At 42.6% G+C, this 20,524-nt stretch overlaps 1 protein-coding gene across 2 annotated transcripts; it reads right to left on the bottom strand.

The window, feature by feature from the left end:
* Window positions 1–863: 863 nt before the first annotated feature.
* Window positions 864–20,246, bottom strand: wnt9a (wingless-type MMTV integration site family, member 9A). Of its 2 annotated transcripts, XM_034614025.1 has the most exons (5): window positions 20,099–20,225; window positions 7,887–8,146; window positions 7,505–7,767; window positions 4,417–4,673; window positions 864–4,365 (listed from the first exon to the last, which is right to left on the bottom strand). In XM_034614025.1, exons 1-5 carry the CDS (start codon window positions 20,188–20,190, stop codon window positions 4,077–4,079), a joined length of 1,161 nt encoding a protein of 386 aa, XP_034469916.1. In that variant the 5' UTR covers window positions 20,191–20,225; the 3' UTR covers window positions 864–4,076. The 2 variants fall into 2 exon arrangements, with proteins under 2 accessions (XP_034469916.1, XP_034469917.1); XM_034614026.1 differs by having other exon boundaries at window positions 864–4,673; window positions 20,099–20,246.
* Window positions 20,247–20,524: the final 278 nt, after the last annotated feature.

The following is a 20,524-nucleotide window of genomic DNA, read 5'->3' as shown; positions in this document are numbered from 1 at the left end:
CCTAGAAGCAGAACGCAGTGAACGTTTATTCAATTGACTTTCAACTATAATAACTCGATAATTATTCAAGCAATACACAAGTCTCATTAAAAACGTTATAGGCTAACGAAAGACCATTGCGCCACTGAAGAATGAAACCACACATCAAATAATTTAAAAATTCATTTATTATTTCAGAGATTTTTCGCCTTTGTTATACAAAGATGTTAAATAACTTAAATACATTCTTACCAGTCATTTGTGATCTGTTTATACCTACAAGCTATACACATGAGGTAGAGGAAAATAATTTAGGGTTCCCATAAGACATGAATAAGTGAACATGGACAAAGCTTTGTTGGTGTAGTATCACCACGAAGGGTGATACATGTGTTTGTATCTTTCCTTTACCAGCACAGCACAAATCCTAACAAAAAGTACATGTACACGTAAAGGGATCCAAAGGTGAGTATAAACCAGTCCACACTGATGTGATCGTCAACATGATCAGGTGATGCTATATGACATGGCCAACATTACAGAGCCAGTCTTCTCACAAAATAAAATATTGTTGGTGAGTGTGAATTAGTTTGAATACTTACAGTAATGTATCATGATTGTGTGAATGAAAGAAAACTTGAGGGGAGTTGATTGTGAATTTGTCAGGATTTGTTAGTGCTTAGATAACAGCAAACGTTGAGATATGAAAGGAAATATGTTCAAAGTTACACTGCTTCTTGAAGCCTCCACCCCAAAAAGAACAAACACCCAAAAAGAAAACAGAGTAAAAAATACAGGATATAAAATCAATTTAGACTTTGACGTTATTTACACTAAACACATGCTCATAATATATTTAAAAATAATTTATCTTTTTTTTTTTCTCTACAAAATAGAATTTTGTACATGATCCACTGACGACTAAACAGTGCAGAGTTTTGGATTTGAGAATATGGACGACTGTGACGACTAAAAACCAACTGGCTGCTGCATCATGCTCCCCAGGAGAAATTTGTCCTATGTACAATCTATAAACAAACAAAAATGCACTCAGTGTGCAATTGGTATTCCTGTCATGCCTGTTTTGAATCCATTCAATAGTAGAGTGAGGAGTGTGTGTGTGTGTGTGTGAGTGTGTGTGTGTGTGTGTGTGTGTGTGTGTGTGTGTGTGTGTGTGTGTGCGTGCATGTGGAGTGCACACACCAGAAGCTGTGGGAAGCAGGCATTTATGCTTCGAGCCTCAGCATAGCTATTATGGTTTCCATTTAGCGTGCAAAGTTCTATGTATATGTTTTGACCAGTCTTTATTTGGCATGCCTCCTCATATCAAAATGCTTGGAATTCACCTCTTCAGAACAAATAAGCCAAGCGAGGCTTGTTTCCTGAAGCATTATTTTGCCGTAGGGGATGATGGTTTGATTTCAGATATCGTGATAATCATCTTTAAACACTAAACCATCTGTTTAGTCATTTTTAAGGATGTTTGGCATGATGCTAGATTGCTGTACAATCTGTAAACTTCTTGTCACAGAGCCTTGCCCTGAAGTTTCTCAATTTCTGTTTCAATTGCTTGTGAGAGATGAACATGTGCCTCACTTTTGTCTCTATACCACAGGAGAAAAAAACTTTTTTTATTTACAATTTCCAAAAAACAATTCTGCACTGCACTGTATCTATAAATACAGACCTTTAAATACTTTAAAAGGGCTTCAGTGCGTGAATGGCGCTATAATACAAAGCTGGGTCCCTCACTCAGTAGTTAATTCACACCCATTGAAAACAAGGCATCTAAGGTCCTATATCTTATAGCATATAACATAATTTTCTGAGAAAATAATGAAACATTGTCAGCATTTGTGAGTACAGAGGCCTTTCTGGTAAAAATTAAACCTTCGACTTGATGGTAATGTCTTTGTAATTCTTGGAAACTTTGGGGGAAATAATCCTATTTCCTTTGTTCCTAAGATTTATATGAAAAAGAAGTGCCACTATTGCATTCGTCAGGTTATTATGAAAATACAGCTAGCAGCCAGTTAGCTTAGCCTAGCATAAAGAGTGGAAATGGCGGGAAACATCTTGTAGAGCTCACACATTTGTTTAAATTGTAAATAAACTAAACTTAAGTAATACGTTGTAGTTTTACAGGACATTGCCTTATAAGGCTCAGTTATGCTCAATGGTAGATTCATATATGAGTACAGACAAAGCCTTCTGCAGCCAATAGTTTAAACAAGATGAGCATTACACAGAAAGACATTTTCACAATGGCAGAACTTTTTTAGAAGGGAATTTGCGAGTTGGTACGAAACTATGGCATATGCAGAGGGAAGAACAGTATAAATGTATATTATCACAACCTCCTCCACCTGCGACATGCTTGTTGTTGTTGTGCTAAACTCGACTCTGCATTGCCCTCTAGTGGATGTATTGCTAAATAACCATGCCAATGTATAGGACGCATGGAAGTATGTGGGCGGTGAGAGTTACATCGTTTGCAACAGCCATATGTCTTTTCATGTGTATGGGTTGTTTTTTCTATGTTCCTTAATGTTAAACTAAGCTAACTGGCTGCTAGCTATAGCTTTATATTCACCAAGCAGACATGAAAGTGGTATCAATCATCTAACATAGTAAGAAAGACACAAGTTTGTTTGCCAACATATCAACTTTGAAATGTCTCTGTAGTTGCACAACATGGTTCAGTATTGTGTTGAGCAATTCTGCATTTGCCCCATACTGTTTGGACTGGCCCGAGCAGGTCCTGCTGTACATACGACACATCTACATGTTGAATATGGCTCAATCAATCTGTGGCAGCTAAAGAAGAAAGAAGGATGTGAAATGGGAGGGGGGCTACATTCCTCCAGTTTTCCACAGTTTTCTTTACAACTTCAAAGTATTCAAAGTTTAACACAAAAAAAAAAGTCCTTTTAAGTAGATTTAAGCTCTGCAGAGCTCCACAACTTTTGATCTAAGTCACACATGGACCGCTCGCTGGTCAAGTGATCACCTGCTGCAATGGTGTTGGCTATAATAAGAAGGCCATTGTCATCTCCAACTTGGAAATTGTTCGTATTTGCACTATTTCTCTCTATTTTATCCAAATAGTCATAGTGGTTTAAGTAATTCCCTGGACACTGGTTTGCTCAAGGCCAAGATTAGCCTAAACTGGCTGGTTTAGTTTTTTTCTTTTAATGAATTTACTAACAACTTCATATTATCTTACAAAAAATAGATTTTTCTTATTCTCCCTGTGAAGGAGTAGTCCCAAAGGATCTATAAATTATCCACAGCAAGAAAACAGAGGTGTGCTGCTTTCCAAAGGGCCTTGTCAACATGAATCAAGAAAATAAAAACGAGTGAAAGCACACAAACAACATACATTTGTGTGGTTAGTGGTTTGTTTTAACATAGTTAGATAAGTGGCTTGTATAATATAATTACAATAAAACTGAATTTATGTACATACATATGCAAACACAAAATATGTGTTAGTGTAGATATGTGCGTGTAGAGTACATCTTACACCCTGTCTTCTTTTCGCAGTCTCTGAATATGGTTTTCATTGCCATAAAAGTCGTCATTCCAACCCCCCACCCCTTTTGTTATCTATCACATGCTCACATACACACAAATGTAAAAATTGACAAACACACAGACACACATACACACCATTCTTCTTGGGGCTGGGCCCCAGAAATAAGTCTGTTGGTGTTACTGTCCTTGAACTGGATTGCTACTTTGTATTTTTTCAGTCTGTTTTCTCGAGTGAAATTGCAATGGATTTTTTTTATTAGGAAAATAAAAGCTATATCTCTTCAAGGCAACACCGTGACAAAAAGCTTGAGATGTTGACCCAGTTGTCTGAGGAGGTTTTTAATTTTGCAAACCCCAGACACAGGGGACACAGGACCTCTGAACCCCAACCCACAGAAATCCCTCAAAGTGCTTATTGCTTCTCCATCGGCTCGCTCCTATTTGTTTGTTCGGACACTGTTCTGACAGTGGAAGCAAAACCTTGTTTGAGAACAAAACAAACACTCCTCTTCAATGTGACCATCTCTGACTTGCTCCACTGGGACTGACAGGCTACTGGTTTACCCTTTGCAGGTATACACTTCTTCTCTCTGTGTGCACTGCTTGCATTCGACGTAGCAGCACCAGCGCACCTGGCACTGGCAGGGCCTGGTCACCTCCCTACTTTGAGTGTTGTGGCCTCGCCCGCAGCAGATTGCTTCGCAGTTCTTATCCTTGTAGCACTTGCGGGCTGCTGTACCCGACGAGTACTTGCTGGGTCTACAGAAACTGGGCGAGTCCTCGATGTGGAGCAGGTCCATAGTGCGAGGGATCTGATCGTTTAGGCCAGGCAGGGGCAGGGGCTGCTGCGGCTGCTGCTGTGGCTGCTGCTGCTGCTGCTGTGGCTGCTGCTGCTGCTGCTGTGGCTGCTGCTGCTGCTGCTGTTGTTGCTGCTGCTGTTGCTGCTGCTGCTGCTGCTGGCTCCGTCCTGTGGAGATCTCTCCCTCCCCTGTGGCCTCGTTGGTGGAGCTGCCAACTTTGACAGACGTCTCGTAGCGCTGCTTCAGCTGCTTGCCGATCTCGTGGAAGGGCAGGAGCTGTCGCCAGCAGGTCTGGACGGTGCAGGAGCCAGAGACGCCGTGGCATTTGCAGGTGGTCTCCACTCCAGCCTTGATTACCTGGTTCAGAGGCAAAGCAATGACATTAAATGCAAAGAATCACTGAAGGTATATAATGAAAGCTATAGTTTAATGAGCTTTTGTTTAGTAAACAGCAGTTCAAAGAGCCAAATTACCCAAATATGCTCATAAGTAGATTATAAGGGGTATAAAGCACTAGTTGAGGAAGAAAATAGATATAATGTCCTTTTTAATATCATAATAAAAGGGGAGAATCTTAGGCCCTAAAGCTTATTGCTTTTGAACTAAAAGAGAACAATACAACACTTTGTCTGAGGCTTCATATATAAAAGTCAGTGAATAATAGCTGGTGGGAGGAATGATTGTGTTATGATGAACCATGGATGTCATTTTGATTAAACTCAATTACTGTTATTATGATAAGTGAGGGGAGGAAATAGCTTGAAAGCAACCACATATAGACGAAACATTCAGGCAGCCAAGTGCTGGGCACTGTTCTTGTGCTTTGACTGTTCATTTGTTTTCTAAACCCAGGGTTAGGGATTAGCAGTTAAGGTTAGGGTAAGTTGATCAACCCATTTTCTTAGTCTGGTATTTACATAATAACAGAGAATAAGCCGTGCCAACATTCTGAACGAGAAAATAATAGCAAAGAAAGTCTTCTCTTATTGAAAATCATATATAATTGCAAACGAAACATGAAGATTATCAGCGTAAAAAGACCACTACACGTTTTTTTAAAGCTTCTTGACCTCTTAAGTTTCACTAAAGCATCAACCACAATGTGAAAAGCAGAGAGCGTTCAAAAAAATCAATCTCAATAACATATTGTCTTTGAAGGGACTTGGATAGCACCGACAGTTCTTCTCTTACACCGTGCATATTCATCACTCCAGCAGGTTAAGAAAATTGGGTAGGTCAGCTTTTTAAATATTGGGGATGCAGAGCCCAGCACATTCCAGTTTTGTCCTCCATGTGGGAAATCATCCTAAATGAATGTGGTACACCTCACTTCATGTGTAAATCACCACAAAAATTAGCCCTAACCCTAAAAATGTCTTATATCAGAAATAGAACTCTCCAGATAGATTGGATTTTGGAGAGCCAAGTCAAAAAGGAAGAGCCTGCATTGCTCTTTAGGGAGAGTTTTGTGTCTGCTAACATTTGGGAAGTGTGCCTCTGCTATAATTCACTTTGAAAGCCAACATGAAAATGGCTACACTCTGAGAAAAGCCGAGTAAAAGTAAAAGCTTCCAGACCTTTCGTTTGTTTTGGCTTGACGGATTAAGACCATTCCCTCTTTTTTATTTTACTTGCAAGATGAAAAAAAAACCATATTTGCTCACCACAAACAATGGCTGAATTGTGCCAGAGCACAGGCTAGAGTAGGTGCCTATCTAATCAGAAAGACAAAACCAAATATTGACAAATGAACACTTTTACATTTTGTCAAATTTACACTAGCAATTAACTTTAATCTGTTTCTTTTTTCCACAGCTTTAATGACGATGATTCAGAACTGAATAGTATTTCTTTAGGAGTTTCACTCTCCTGAGATGCCAATTGTGTAATTCTATCAGAATTGTTCTGCTGTGGGCATATTAAATTCTTCTGCGGTCTTTCGACTGACTACGTTCTTGGACAGTGTTTTGTCTTGGACAGCGGACATTTAACAGCACTGTGATGTTTAAAGTCCAGCACTACAAAAGCAGAATCACAGATACGGTAGCACTTTATATCCGGGACAGGGCTCACAATGAATTGGCACTTCATGCTGCTGTTTGTCCACATAATTGCACAGTGTGCAGACAGTATTGTATTATCGCAGTTTTCCCACAGTGCAGCCGATTCATGTGAACGGCATTTCTGTTCAAATATTGTCTGTGACTCTAAGTGACCTCTGGCCCTGTTTGAATTGGTTTCTTTATTAGTGTGTCCTGGTTAGACTCGGGTGTGCATGGTTGGTTTCACTTGTGAAAACTATTACTCAAAGGCAGAATAAGGTGACGGTCGGGTAAATATAATACTACAGTGATAATATGAAGTATTGGTAATAATTATTGAGTAATAATTTTTCTTTCTCTAGGACTCTCTAAAACATCACTGATAATATTTGTCTGCCCCACTTAAATTAAGTAATAGTTTAAAAGAAGAGGAAGAAATACTCATGCAGTCAAAGTTACAGACGAGCTATGACAATCAATGAAGGGGTGAATGGAGCATTTATAGAAATATTAAAGGGGTGCACCAACAATTTGTTATTTATTTATTCACGTCCGTAAATTGGTGGACTTCATAAGAGACAGATTGAAGCAGCAATGGACATAATCAAGAGATATTCTGACTTTCTGTCCCTGGTATAGATCAAGCCATCGGTTCCTATGAGTGCAAGTCCAATATTCACTTTAGTTTTAGCTTCTCTCAAATCCAAACAGAAATCTCTTTAGCAACAAAGTACTCTGAGGTCATCAGCAGTCTTTAACTTTGTCTGTGATTGAGTACTAGGAAGGTAGCACACACCATTGCCAACAACACATGTGCCACAAAGCCAAAACCCTGTATCTGTGCACTGTAACAAAAGAAAATACCTTCCGTCTCCCTAATGCATCCAATCAGTGGATGGTGCCAAATTCCACTCCCCCTCCCAGCTCCACACCACCTGCTTTCCCGTAAAAACCACCCAACATCCAAGAAGGTTTGTTTGCCTTTTTGTCTATTCTTTCCTCTTCCGCCTCTTTTACTTTAAAACCACAGTTATGAATCTAGAACTATAAAGTTAAAGAAAAGGCTGTGGTTAGTTTCAGTTAAATCACTTGCCATGTGTTTGTTTAAAAATGCCTTGGCTTAATATTAAATAAAATCAACCTTACCTTCATGCCCACATTTGTGTTATGCATGTCCACCCGTGCACGCAGGTCCTTATTGGAGCGTTTGCCAAGGAAGTCCTTGACAAACTTGTTGGCGTATTTAAGGTTGTCTCCGCAGCCCCCCCACTGCCATGCCTTGCGGTTTTCCAAGTCCGGGGCCTCATCACACGTGCAGCGCTCCATGCGTCCTGCGCTGCAAGCTTTGGCCATCGCATGGGTTAGACCCGCTGAGGAGATAGCATACAGGAAGCCTGTCTCTTTAAATCCTAGGGTTAGGGTTAGAGAGCAGAGAGAGACAAAGGAGAAATTAGGAAGAAGTATGAGCTTTACGTTTGGAGTGACGTCCATGCATTAACTCTGAAATTACATTTTCATCTGCCCATACCTCTCTTTAGTATATTGGCACGGTGGCGCCCCTCTAAGGTGCAGTTCCACCTCTCAAAGCGGAATTGATACTGGCATTCTAGGGCGCTCATGGTGATGGCCTCTCTCAAGGTCTCCGCCACGCCCGGGTCTCGTCTGCACATCCTGCGCTGCTTCTTTTCCAGTTTGAGCCGGTCGCACAGCTTGTAGTGGGCCCTGCCCATGCTCTCCTCTGGTAGAGAGTTCAGTGGCAGGATAGACAATGGTTCATTACCTGTCAACCTGGAGGAAAGAGAACACAGACAGAGTCCGGTCAGTTTAAACAGCCCACAGGGAGGGAGTGGATCCATCTTGATAAAGTATCTAATAAAGTTCAGGATGCTGAGCTTCCTGGATAAACAACTTACAAAGCGTTGCAAAGATATACTACATAAACAGCTCAGGAGGCACAGCTGGGGCATTAATGCTCCAAAGTTTGGTTAATGTTCGAATGAATTCAGCTGTTCAGTGGTTAATGTTCAGGGGAATTCAACATTTGAGATTGAGATCAACCACCAGCACAGGTGTGTCTGTGTATAGAGCAAATTCTCTGCAGAGGGGGAAGAGTTCTTTCTTTCCATGATATTACCGACACTGTTTTGTCTCTGGATCAAGTCTCAGAACCAGCGGCTCACTGCCCACACTGTTGTGAAGATTATGATTTGTATATTATGACTAATACCGCTTTCTGCTGGTATGGGGGCATATTTCAAACAATGGCATGCAGTGAACGTGACAGTCACACCACGTGCATGTGAAACAGTAGCCACCGGATACTTGGTTTAATATTTACATCATATCCCGTGGGGGGGAATGTCACTCAGTTGTGTAGATTTAAACATGGATCACACAGCGGGATTTACACGCTCATTATAGAATCCCCATAACAAAAGTCCAGTATTCAGGATCTTAAAGCTGGAATCCATTTGAAATATAACAAGCAGAAGCTTCACTTCTAAACATGGTATAGAGAACATGTGGTGGACGTGCGCTCCTTTCGTCAGTTTATTTAAGGGAAGCACATATAACACACAAAGCGGGAACTGCCACTTTGCTGGCAAAATAGACGACCAGTGTTCTGAGGTTGTGATGGGGAAAACAGAGCATTACTTTCATAAACACACACAGGGGACACGACTGTCAGCCTGTGACCATTTTGGTCGCACCAACTGACAGGATTGGCACCGTAGTTGTTCATTATGTGTAATTTCTGGCCTCCTTTACACCCTTAAAGTGAAACTGAAGAATAAATGGATTTACAGAAGTCACAAAAGTCCTCGGGCCAACGTGTCTCTGCAGACGGACTCTGGACATTTAAAGGACACTTTGGTGCACGGATTGACTCCTGGCTTAATGCCACATGGATGAAATGCAACATGTTGACCTTTTACATCTGTCCTGGGTTGTAGTGATTTTCATCCTTGTAAAACAAAGGTTCAAACCTGGATCAAAGCCTCACTAATGTCTCACTAATACAGAACATGAAAATACTTCAGAAACATTTCGAGTTTGCATACGTCTTATGTTAACTATTTGAAATGAATACAAAAAGTCCTGTGTATTATAATATAAAAAATTCATTAACATGGGACTGCGGTCCATCCCTTCATGAGTGTGAGAAGTGTTTATATAGCCAACTAAATAAAAAACACAACTGTGACAGCAAACCTGGCTCGTACTCTACCATGGAAGTGATTCCATGGTATTTTTGTAAAGGTGTGGAGCAGCTGCTGAATTCCCACACCGGTTTAGTAAATGCACCAGAAGTGTTGATCGGTGATCTACTTTACTTACATTACATTACTTCATGACTGCTTTTTCGCAGGAGATTCTGTCACCACTCACGTTCACTTCAGCCGCTCGCAGAAGGTCGCGGGAGTTCTCCAACAAGAGATTTGTTTTATTAAGTCCAATAACTGACTGAAATGTTTCCCTTTGAGTCTTCAGTTTCATACCAATGGACCTAATAGTTCACATATGCGACGCAATATTGTCTTTGCAGTGCGCTCGCCGCCCGGTTTGAGAATCTGAGCGCTCGAATCAAAGAGGAGGCGTCGGGATTTGCTTTCAGATTGGGTCAAATGGTTTCCTCTTTACAAAGCGTGTTTGCCTTTCTTTAACTCGTCTGACAGCTATGAATTTCCAAATGGAAACCTGGCAAGCTGTGTCTTGACGGAGATTGTTCTCCCAAAACACTTAAAAAAAATAAAATGTATGGTTTGAGGTGTAGAGAGCAACGCATACACAATGCAAAATGTCTCCCTCTGAATAATTTTCCATTTAATTGTTTCATGCTTTGTTAAAACCCGCTGTGCTAACAACGCCAAGGAAACGCGTGCAAAGTGCCAAAGCAAACAATTCCAGCTGACCCAGTAGGTTACATATGATTGACAGTCGTTCCACAACATTTCTATGGTAAGCAAGCAACCGGGGGAATGAATGATGGCGCCGCGTGGAGAACCCGCCTAAAATCCATTTGAAACAACAGACTCCAAGAAAAATTCAAGGTACTTTTCAAATCTGCACCAAACCCGGAAACAGTTCACTAATGTGGGCATCTGTAGATCTACAAATATTAATCTAATATGTGTTTTCACTCAACACCACCAACATGACGCACACAGTCCTCAGTCAGACATGGTTAGTGGCACGTATCAGCGTCAAATCTGCTAAAAGCCCACATGCCTGCCAAAACAAAGGCAGGTTAGAGTGACAGGCCTCAACTGTGTGTGTGACGTCTGCCTGTCGGAGACAAAAAGATGGTCTGAGCGGAGCTGGAGCGAGGCCAAAGATGACACGACACTGATCTCTCTGCTACTGTCTATGCGGCTTTTTTTTTGCACAAAGGCATATTTCTGGCTGGTTACACCGAAAGCCCGAGGGCCAAGTGTGGAGGGGGAGAGATTTGAGAGCGGAGAAACACTTCTTCACGCCTTCTGAGGAGACACTATTTGCTCTTGTTCATGTTTCCACTGTTGTGGCAGAGCCAGTCACAAACTATCACAGATACACAGTGTGATGGTATTTCTTCTCTTCTCTCCACTAAGTGTAGGTTTGGATGTAAATCCTGCCTCTTTAATTCAAATCTGCAGACGATTAAAGATACTATTTTCAGTGGATGTACGACTGTGAGCCCTGTTGTCACAGAGGGTCACACATTCCATTATGGTGATCCGCGAAAAAAAACAAAAAAATATCACTGTGCTGTTTGCAGAACAATGAACTCATTCAACTTCACTTAGAGGAAAACAGAACTGAAAAACACAGCAGTGGTTGAATCTGAAAAATCATCGCAAATCTGAACTTGAAATCTTTGGTCAAATGGAAGTTATTATTATTGTGTTCGAACATAAACGCTTTTATGTGGTAAAATGGAAAAAATGGCCAAATGTCATTTCTGACAAACCAGTGATGCGCAATGATTTTTAAAAATGCGAAGCCCCACTTTCTAACAAGGAAAAACATGTTACAAGGAAATATAATCTGTGACTAAAGGATTTGTTGGATCAGTTATAAGTTATTAATCAGAAAAACATTGTGCTTGCCACTTTGATGAATTGTCTGTCCATTGAGTCCTCCATTATTACACAAACAGCTTCAACATTAAGAACACCTTGATATATACAAAGAATAAACACAATCCAACGGGATTTCCTCAACCTGGGCAACTCCTAACTGATCTATAAAGCATTAAGAAATTATATAAACTATAAAATAACCACTTGTTACAACAATAAACTGAAGCACAGAGTATCTCCGCAGTATCTCGACCACGCAGAATTAGAAAGTAAAACCATGTAACTTTGTGTTTTCATATCATGGACCATTTTCTGTGGGTGTTTTTGTTTGAGGTGTTGGCACAGCAACCCCAGTTACACGTGGACACCAGCAACAACATATAAAAACTCCTTATTATCCTACGTGAGGTGGGATTCTTGCTGATGTTTGCTCAGCTTTGCCTTCCATTCACACACTTGCCTCCACACACATGCTCTCGCAGATATCACTAACCCACTTGCACGCTGCGCCTCCTCCACTGTCTTTCACTTAGTAACGCCGACGTTTGTTTAGTCCTTTCTCTCGACCTGTCAGCACCTCCCATCACCTGCGATATTTACTTTATATACATTTTCCAATGCGGCAGGTTGAGTGAAAATGCCTCATTTCACATAGCGGGGCCATGGGGTCAGTCTCTCAAGAGAATCATTGACTAGCACTTAACTTGGCCGTCATCAGTCCTTCTCTGGCTTTACATTACTGTCCTGGAAGTTACACTTAGCTGCCAAATCTCATTGTTCTCCACTGATTTCTGTGCAAAGAGTTAAAGAAGTGAAATAACAGTCGAAAAAACACATGATCGCTCTTGCTTTAACTTTCTTGGCCTAGATGTTGTTCTTATTGTGATATTCATACACTCACAGTCATATATTTATAAGTTCTCCAAGCACTAAACCTTACCAACAAAGAAATAAGTACTTGTGCTCGTGTTTTATATCTTTGTAAAATAGTTTTTTCTGCAGGTTGGGGTTAGGGTTAGGGTTTTTCTTTGGGAGGCTGAAACTGTCAACTTGGACTCTAGAAAACTGTAAATGTGACCTGACCCTGAAATAATGATAATGGATGATATGTTGGTGGTTTTGATTTTCAACTATTCATACAAGAAAGCAAAAAGTCCAATATGATATCAAAATCAATAATTTGACGTTTCCAAGGCAAAATCTCTTTTTGATGTTCCAGTCGTTAAAATATCATTTTATGGTATAATACTACCATGTGTAACCAAAGCCAACATTACCTCTTGGACTCGTTCGTTTTCAAACAGGCAGAAAGTCATGAACACAGCAAAGCAGCAAATGTTTTCATGTTTTTCAGCCAGTGTCTGTTTATCATTTCCACCCCACCAGACTTAACAGGTGCTGGCTCGGTTTGTGTATGCAGTTACCGTATACACATGTGTGCATGTGCGTGTGTGTGTCTGTGTGAGGGTGCATGCATGTGCATATGAGCACTTACAACCTTAAGTCAACACCTACGAGAGTCAGTCGTGGCTGAACGCGCCCGAGCAGAAAGAGCAACAAAAGCCACAGTTTCTCCATGAGCCTGAACTTGCAGGTTGTGTGGTCTGGTGTCTCCTAGATCGCAACCACCACCCCCCCTCCTCCTCCTCCCTCTCTCTCTCTCTCCTTCTTTTCCCCCTCCTCCTCTTCTTCTCCGAACAGCCCCTATTCCCACTGGTCAATTACTCTAAACGAATGCCAATCATTCCACCCAGCTGTTGGCTCAAAACAAAGGCTCCTCTAGACAAAACCACCGCTCTGTGAATGTAACCTACACGAGACAGTGACGGACATGAGCATGTGTCCTGGAACAGTTCCACTGACAAGAAGACAAACTACTGTGCTCACCTGAAGGTTTAGTGGAAAACATCGTAGTATTATGCATTAGGTGAAACGTGGAGTTTTTGTAGGAAATCAAACTCTCCTGTTCTCTCCTTCAATCTTTTCGTCCTGCCTTCACAGCACTTAAAATGCTCATTTTTGGGGAGGGGGGGAAGTGTCTTTTGTTTTTCTAAGAAATGTTGGATGAACTTCAGACCACCCTGCCATGGTCCCATCTGGTGTACCACGGCCCAGGCCATGCCAGAGGTTGTAGGAATGCGAGTCTGTGTGGTGTTTTCCCTCTGGCCCACTCTAACTATGGCTGACAATGTTCTCCGCAGCTTTAATATTTGAAGAAACCATGAATCAGTGTCCAGCGGCTCTCTGGTACACAAGGCCTCCAGGCTATTGCACACCTCCGAGAAGTTTATCCAGGGGAACACATTAAAAACCCTGCTCAGAAATCAGACGTTTTCTCCATAGTGACACTGTTCATTCTTCAACTCATTAAAGCCAGAAATAGGGCAAAGAGTAAACGATTATGTATGAGGCTAAGATAAGATTAGAGACTGGTTGAAAGCACTGGGTGTTGTGACTACTCCTACAAGCTGTGACTGACACAGTACAGTAACATGACAAAACGACTTTGAAAACAAAGTGGTACGGGCCCGGGGACTTAGTAAGTCATTATTAGTTGACTAATGAGCCTTTCTGCACAGTGGGAATGTCAAGCAATGTTTAGAAGCACTGTGAAGGGGGAAAGTCCGCTATCGTGTATGACTTAACAGGATATGACCCAGAGTTGTGTCATCTGCCGTCCCTTCTGGTCACTTACAACCCACGTAGCCTGCGTCAGACTACTCCCACTAATTGACTGATGGGGTCAAGTTCCTGGACATGTCCTCTCTTGAGAATGATATGATGCATTAGACACAGTTTCTTATAAATCAGTGTTTTCTCACTCAACAGAGAGAAACCTCTTGCTTTTTCGACTCATAACAAAAGCAGGCGAGAAAGTTACTGTTCAACCTAATTTTTTAATCCATAGCCATGAAAGCGAGCGCTGGTAGCTGAGCAGCAGGGACTACGGGACCTGGGTTTGGGAAAGTGAGTGTGGTGCAAGGTAAGAGGTTTAACTGCTATGTGAGAACTCAAGGCTTCTAAGGTCAGCAGCTCAGTTATAGTCACTTTGTGACTGGCACAGATTGGGCGCGCAGCGGTGTCCGCATGACTCCCCTGTTCTAGCCTACACCATGGCACAGAGCAGCCCTGTACCAGCGCACCGACGCACCAAACACGTTCAGGCACACATACTGTACTCCACTCTCACCGATTTCGCACATGTTGACACAAGACCCAGACTACGGCTGTTTGGGGGGTGAGCTGTAAACTTTGTGCAATTCTAAACAGCAGATATTTGCATGTGTTCAGAGACTGGAAAGGCCAGGTTTGTCCTGTAGCACTTGGGGGGGAGAAGCACTTCTCTAAATAAACCAAGCACACAAAGTCAAACCACAAATTTCAAAACAAAACAGTGGCTGTTTTTGAACCGCTCATGCCTCAGTAACTGCAATTGGCTGCGTTTATTAGATTTTATTCCTGAAAAAACCTACAGAACTCACATGCACATGCAGAACTTACTGTTTTTAGGCTGTGACAGTAATTTCCAAGTTAAAAACCTATCATATTTCACAGTAGCATGACTTTCTATGCACATACACGCTGCTCATTTATCGCCTAGAGTGAAAGAATTTTGACTCTTGACAAGTCACGATTAAAGCAGCAGTAACCAAAGTCATGCAAATGGTTAATTTTTGACATGAAACTCCCCCAGGGTCGATTGCAGCAGAGAACGTCATGTCCAGACACATCCATGTCAGTCTGACTCTGTCCAATCTCAAACTATTACTCAGGGCTTATGGATAATTGGGCCTTTAAGGGCAAACCTAGAGCGTGACTGATACTGGATTTGGTTGATGGTTGTCTGTGAATTTGTAATAGATAATAGATAGATACATTTTATATTTTCTATATTACCCCAAGTATTTTTTCTGCATTATGTTCTATTCATATCAGCACATATCAAACATCCTTTACCTGATTACCATATAGCGGTTGCCCTCTTATTTAAGTGTGTGTCAGTCGAGGCTCCCATTACATCATGTTTATGTAAGATTAAGTGTATTATAGGTGCAATCATGGTCAACTTTCATTCATCCTTTTTTAAATCAAACATCTCTGCAAACAGGTGCATGGGACTGAAGACCTATATTTAATGTTGGCTGCTGCAAAATTGAACTTATTCAATTGCAAACATCTCCTTGAGTTTCTCGACATATGGAAATGTCCCGTACCATGTCTCTCCTGTCCCAACAAAACCAGGCAGAGAGAACTCGGCTGTGGTCAAGAATGGAAAACACAGGACATGGCGGTCTGGCTAACGAGCATCATCTCATCGATGTCCGACCGCTGAAAGTATCGTGAGTCTATATTCGTTTTCCTGTTTTTGCAAATTACCCATGTCTCCAGCTCCATCTGCAAAGATCATCATGCGTGCAGTTTGGCCAACACGAGTTTCCTTTAATGGGAGTTTCCCTCCCATATCTCTCACTATTCACCAACCATGTTCACAGCTGACTGGGGGGACTGAGTCTGTTGTCCTTTAAAATAATCTATAATGTCGGCAAACTGATGAGACCAGAACTACAAGCAATGTGTTGTGATGTGAGCAGGCCAAACACATTTTTAAAAAACCTCTACTCTTCACAGTTATTCAGTGCAATCATTTTATTAGACAATTTGAGTCCACGACAACCCTCTACAGAGACTCTAACCTTCATCACAAAGGTTTCTGATGATTCAATGTGTAAAATAAACCGTAACACTATGCATCACTCAGTGTTTTATACTGTTCTGTGCACAGAGATGAATTTTTGCTCTGTAAGCGAACACACTTTGTACATGTCAGGTGGGTTGACCACAAATAAGCATACTTGGCTGCCTTTGGATTTGATGTTTTCACATTTCATTTCCCACTCTCCTTCTGTTACACATAAAGGTTGAAAAGTGCTGATTGAGGATCATCCTGCACACCCAGAAGACACTGCACCACCCGGTGGCATCCATGGGAACAGCAGGCCTCTCCAGACAGATGTCAGTGAGCAGAGCACTCAAAGCAAAGCTCGGCTTAGCTCAAAATCCGGATATATCAAACAGAAATATAAAGAAAACAAGGCTCCGTCTTTTCATAGGTCTGTTATCTAAGCCTGCAGGTTTGCATGATCTCACCACGCCGCAAGGTCGCAGCACCATTGCTGAGAGAATCCTATCTTCTGGGCTCTTGGTAAAGTGATACCCTATGAGGTGTGGCTGGGGCCACAGGATATCCTATGAAGTTGGGAAATCCCTCTATCAATGGCGCTCCCCGCCCTGCTGCACGTCAGGGCTAATCAGTCCTTAAGGCCTGGTAATGAGACGCCCGCCACCACTGTCTGCCAGGCAACGCCAGCCTGAGTCCGCGCTAACTCTGCTGCTCCTAATGAGTGGTAATCACCCAGCAGCTCCCCACAAACCACTGTAGGGATGCCGGCACGCACATGAGGCAAGCAAACCAGAAGACAGGAGGGGAGAGAGTGAGAGGAGGGAACCAAAGGACATGTTTACAGAGAGCCGCTTAAAAAACAACTTGTAACATTTCAGGGCTGCGCTGAAGAAACGAGGCTGCTTTAAAAACACTCTGCTGTTTGATACACACCAGGAACTAATTCAGCACAGTGATAAAATCCTTTTACAGCTGCGTACTGAAAAAAGAAATCAGCCCTCATCAGTAAATTTACACACATCCCATTTGTTATCCTGTTGTTTTTGGCGCGCTGCCTCACTTAATGGAGCGCTGAAAACAAGAAAAGCATCTGAAAGGACCCCAGCTACTCAGGATCAAACTGGTCACACAGTGTTTCAGGATATTTGTCATAAAAAAATAACCTCTATATGAGCTTCCTCCGGATGCTGTGGTGCCTCAGTGATTGGTCAGTTCTAGTTGCGTGTCTGTGGGCAACCTTCCTGTATATGTCGCAAATTAACAAAATAAAAAAAACTCTTGACTCAGTGTTAGGACTAACATTCGTCTCAGTTTACTAGACCACAGAATGACATGCCTTTTACCGAAACCAAAATTTCAACAAGAGTTGTCAGACTGCACTCTCAGCTCTGATGGGGTCAACTGAGCAAACAAATCATTTCCTTCCTCCTTCCAGTTTTTCCCCAGATCTCCTCAAGGTGCTCCGGCTCAGCCCTGAAGTCAGGTAAAGAAAGCTGGACGAACATCTCCCGTTTAAACTCTAATGATAACGGATTTAGCAGAACCAGCACCTGCCACAACAGGCTGAGGGAGAGAAAATGAGCGCTCACATTCTTGTGGCAAAGGATGACAATTTAAGCGAGTGCTCGACTACGCCAGGAATCCCACCCCACCCTCGGCCTGCGCAGACTATGGGCAGGAGAGATTGTGTTTATGTTACACTTACGCTCCACCGCACTTTGGAAATTGGGTATGCAACATTGACCCTCTATTTTGAGTAAATCAGTACCCAGGAGGCCCTAGGATGCCTTGTGCTCATGGAATATTTATTTGAACAGGTTTATGTTCGTATGTGCCGCAGTCAAAGCTGAGCAGGACTGTGCCGGAGAGTCACCGGTGTCGAGTTTCTGGGAAGTTGGCCGCAGGGCAGTTGCATTTTGTGTCTGTGTCACCTGTGCAGGCTCTTTCAGTAAACGCTCCGTGCTCCTCAACTGCAAATCATTCACTGACACTCATTCATATTCCCCTCTCTGCGGAACAGCAAGTCGGGAGTATCGTAATTCCACATGTCTCCCTGCGCTGCACAGGCCCGCAGATAGAGACCAGACTGACAGCGGGAAGTGACAACAAGTGCTAACTGAATAAGTAAATATGCATTACCATTAGGACCATTAAGGCCAGTGTGAGCGCCAATTTGGCACAACAACTGTAATACACACTGCCTGCCAAGGTTGACAGTGCAGCAGGGAGGGAGACAGAAACAGAGATTGAGGATGTGGGGAGGTGTGGGGGGGGGGCATTTGTTCCTCTAACGCAACTTTAAAGCTGCATTGAAGCCAAAGACAGAGTCAGGGACGGAGAAAGAACTTCATATATGCATGAGCATTACAGATGATGACGTTTCGCTGTGAAGGGCTGTGATATTTCCAGCATGCAGAGCTATTACAGGTGCCACACAGCATGTTTGCATCACCCAGTTTCCAAAGATGAGTGCCAACACTTTGGTGCAACACCCAAGAGAACAACATTTACCCAGAGATGTGAAAAACTGGGTGTAGCTACGAATGATCTGGTTTCTTCACACAGTTTGATGTCTAGAGTCCTTGTGTGTTTTGAGCACCCTTTTTTTATTTACTTTTATACCTTCTTGAGGATAACCTGAAGAAAGTTAGACCCTTGTCAACAGGTTGGCAGGTCTGACACACCGGTGCAAGGGGCCCTCGGGGGACAGTGCTCTCTTACAGGTTCACAACAGGTTCCCAGATCACCTAACACTCCTGGATCCTGCACAACACCCATACCTATAAATCTGACTCCGCTGGAAAGTCCTCGAGTGTCATCACTCCGCATACAGCCATTTGTCTCCTCGCGCTTCACTAACAACACCCATCAACACAGATGCACTGGGGAAAGAGGCTGCTTCTGTTAAGTACAAGATGCCACTTTGACAGTTTTAAATGTACAGTCCCCCCCCAGGTGAAACATGGCTGTTTTCACATCTGACCTCATCTGAGTGACCTTGGCCTCCCTGTGCTGAGAATGTTCTCAGACAGAAAGGAAAACTGAAGGGAGCACCTCATGTGGGCAGACAGACTGGAGTTCAGTGCCACTCTGAAGAGGAGGAGGTCATAGTGGGCTACACCTAGAATCCAAGGCGTTTCCTGGGAATTACTTTTAGAAATCTACACCCCGGTGCTATTTCTAAATTAAACACTATTATGTTATATGACATGATTCATGAAAAGCTGAAAGAAAAAAAAAAAACCTTAAGATTAATTTCCCGACACGTGTTCCAAAGTGTTTTTTAAACTTGATGGAGGCAGCAGAAAAACCCCCGCCGGAGTTGTATGATATGTTTATGCTGGATGGGGGAATTTTCTGTGCAAGCTGAGCAGACGTTTCGGCCACCACCAGTTCAGTTCAGTCAGATCGCTTTATTGTTACCAGCTGTGGAGTCTGGGGCAAATACACTCACCTTTTTCTGCACGGCTGTTTTCAGAGTCGACTTAAGGATATGATTTTACTCTGTGCACAATAATCAGACGACCCGCTACCTGCCAGTCAAACGTGCCAGGGCTGTTCCACGGTGCACGCTGGCTCAATTGTCAAGGGGAAAGAATTGGAACCATCTACCTTTAATATATGTTGTGTCAATAGGCTACAGTTATAGATACTTTCTGGCACTGCCTTTCACAGAAAAAGGAACAGTCAGCAGCTTCAGTGAGGCCAAGTCATGTGCAGACAACCTGCTGCAGCGACCAGCTGTGAGGCCGCTGCACGCTGCGAAACCGCCGCCAAGTGACACCGCACTGACCCGCAGGGATTAGAGAAGTTAAAACGTGCCTTAAATAAATGCCCGTCGTTTGTCTTTCACGAAGAAAGAGACGATTTAAGAAGATTCATCACATTTTGGAACGTTTAAAGAGTTAAAAGGAAAAAAGTTGTTACCGGCTTTGTAATTCAAGGAACCAATCAACCAATCACATGCATCATCTGTGTCTTAATGTCAGTCCTTACCCGAAATATGCTGCGGCTGGTCCAGGCAAGTGGAGAAGATGCACTATAACTGTGAATGATAACCATCCCAGGAGTAGGTGTCCATCCAGCATTTTGCTGCGGCTCCAGGGCAGATCATTTCGTTTCTCCTGAGTAGCTGTGTAAAATCCTGTGCTCTATGTTCAACACTTCTTATAGAGAGAGGCGCTGCACTGCTCCTCCCATCAGCACAGAGAGAGAGAGAGGGAGAGGGAGAGAGAGAGAGAGAGAGAGAGAGAGGGGAGGGGGTAGAGAGCTGAACTGATTCACAATTCACTTTCAGATAAATATAAATCATCTGTGATATATGATTGGCATGTGGGTGTTTTCGAGCACGACACCAGACTGAGGTCAATGTGAGGCCTTTTACTGTGTGATAGAGTTTATTTCAAGAAAATCCAGCTTTCA

The sequence above is a fragment of the Hippoglossus hippoglossus genome, chromosome 17, assembly GCF_009819705.1.
Source record: "Hippoglossus hippoglossus isolate fHipHip1 chromosome 17, fHipHip1.pri, whole genome shotgun sequence".
Lineage (NCBI taxonomy): Eukaryota > Metazoa > Chordata > Actinopteri > Pleuronectiformes > Pleuronectidae > Hippoglossus > Hippoglossus hippoglossus.
The sequence above is the reverse complement of the archived record's forward strand: the minus strand, read 5'-3'. Positions and strand labels throughout refer to the sequence as shown.

Coding starts and splice junctions, on each gene's coding strand:
- wnt9a (XM_034614026.1), bottom strand. CDS start 20,190: ATGCTGGATGGACACCTACTCCTGGGATGGTTATCATTCACAGTTATA. Junction 7,768..7,886: donor TGCCAATATACTAAAGAGAG/GTATGGGCAGAT, acceptor CCCTAACCCTAG/GATTTAAAGAGACAGGCTTC. Junction 4,674..7,504: donor ACACAAATGTGGGCATGAAG/GTAAGGTTGATT, acceptor CCTCTGAACCAG/GTAATCAAGGCTGGAGTGGA.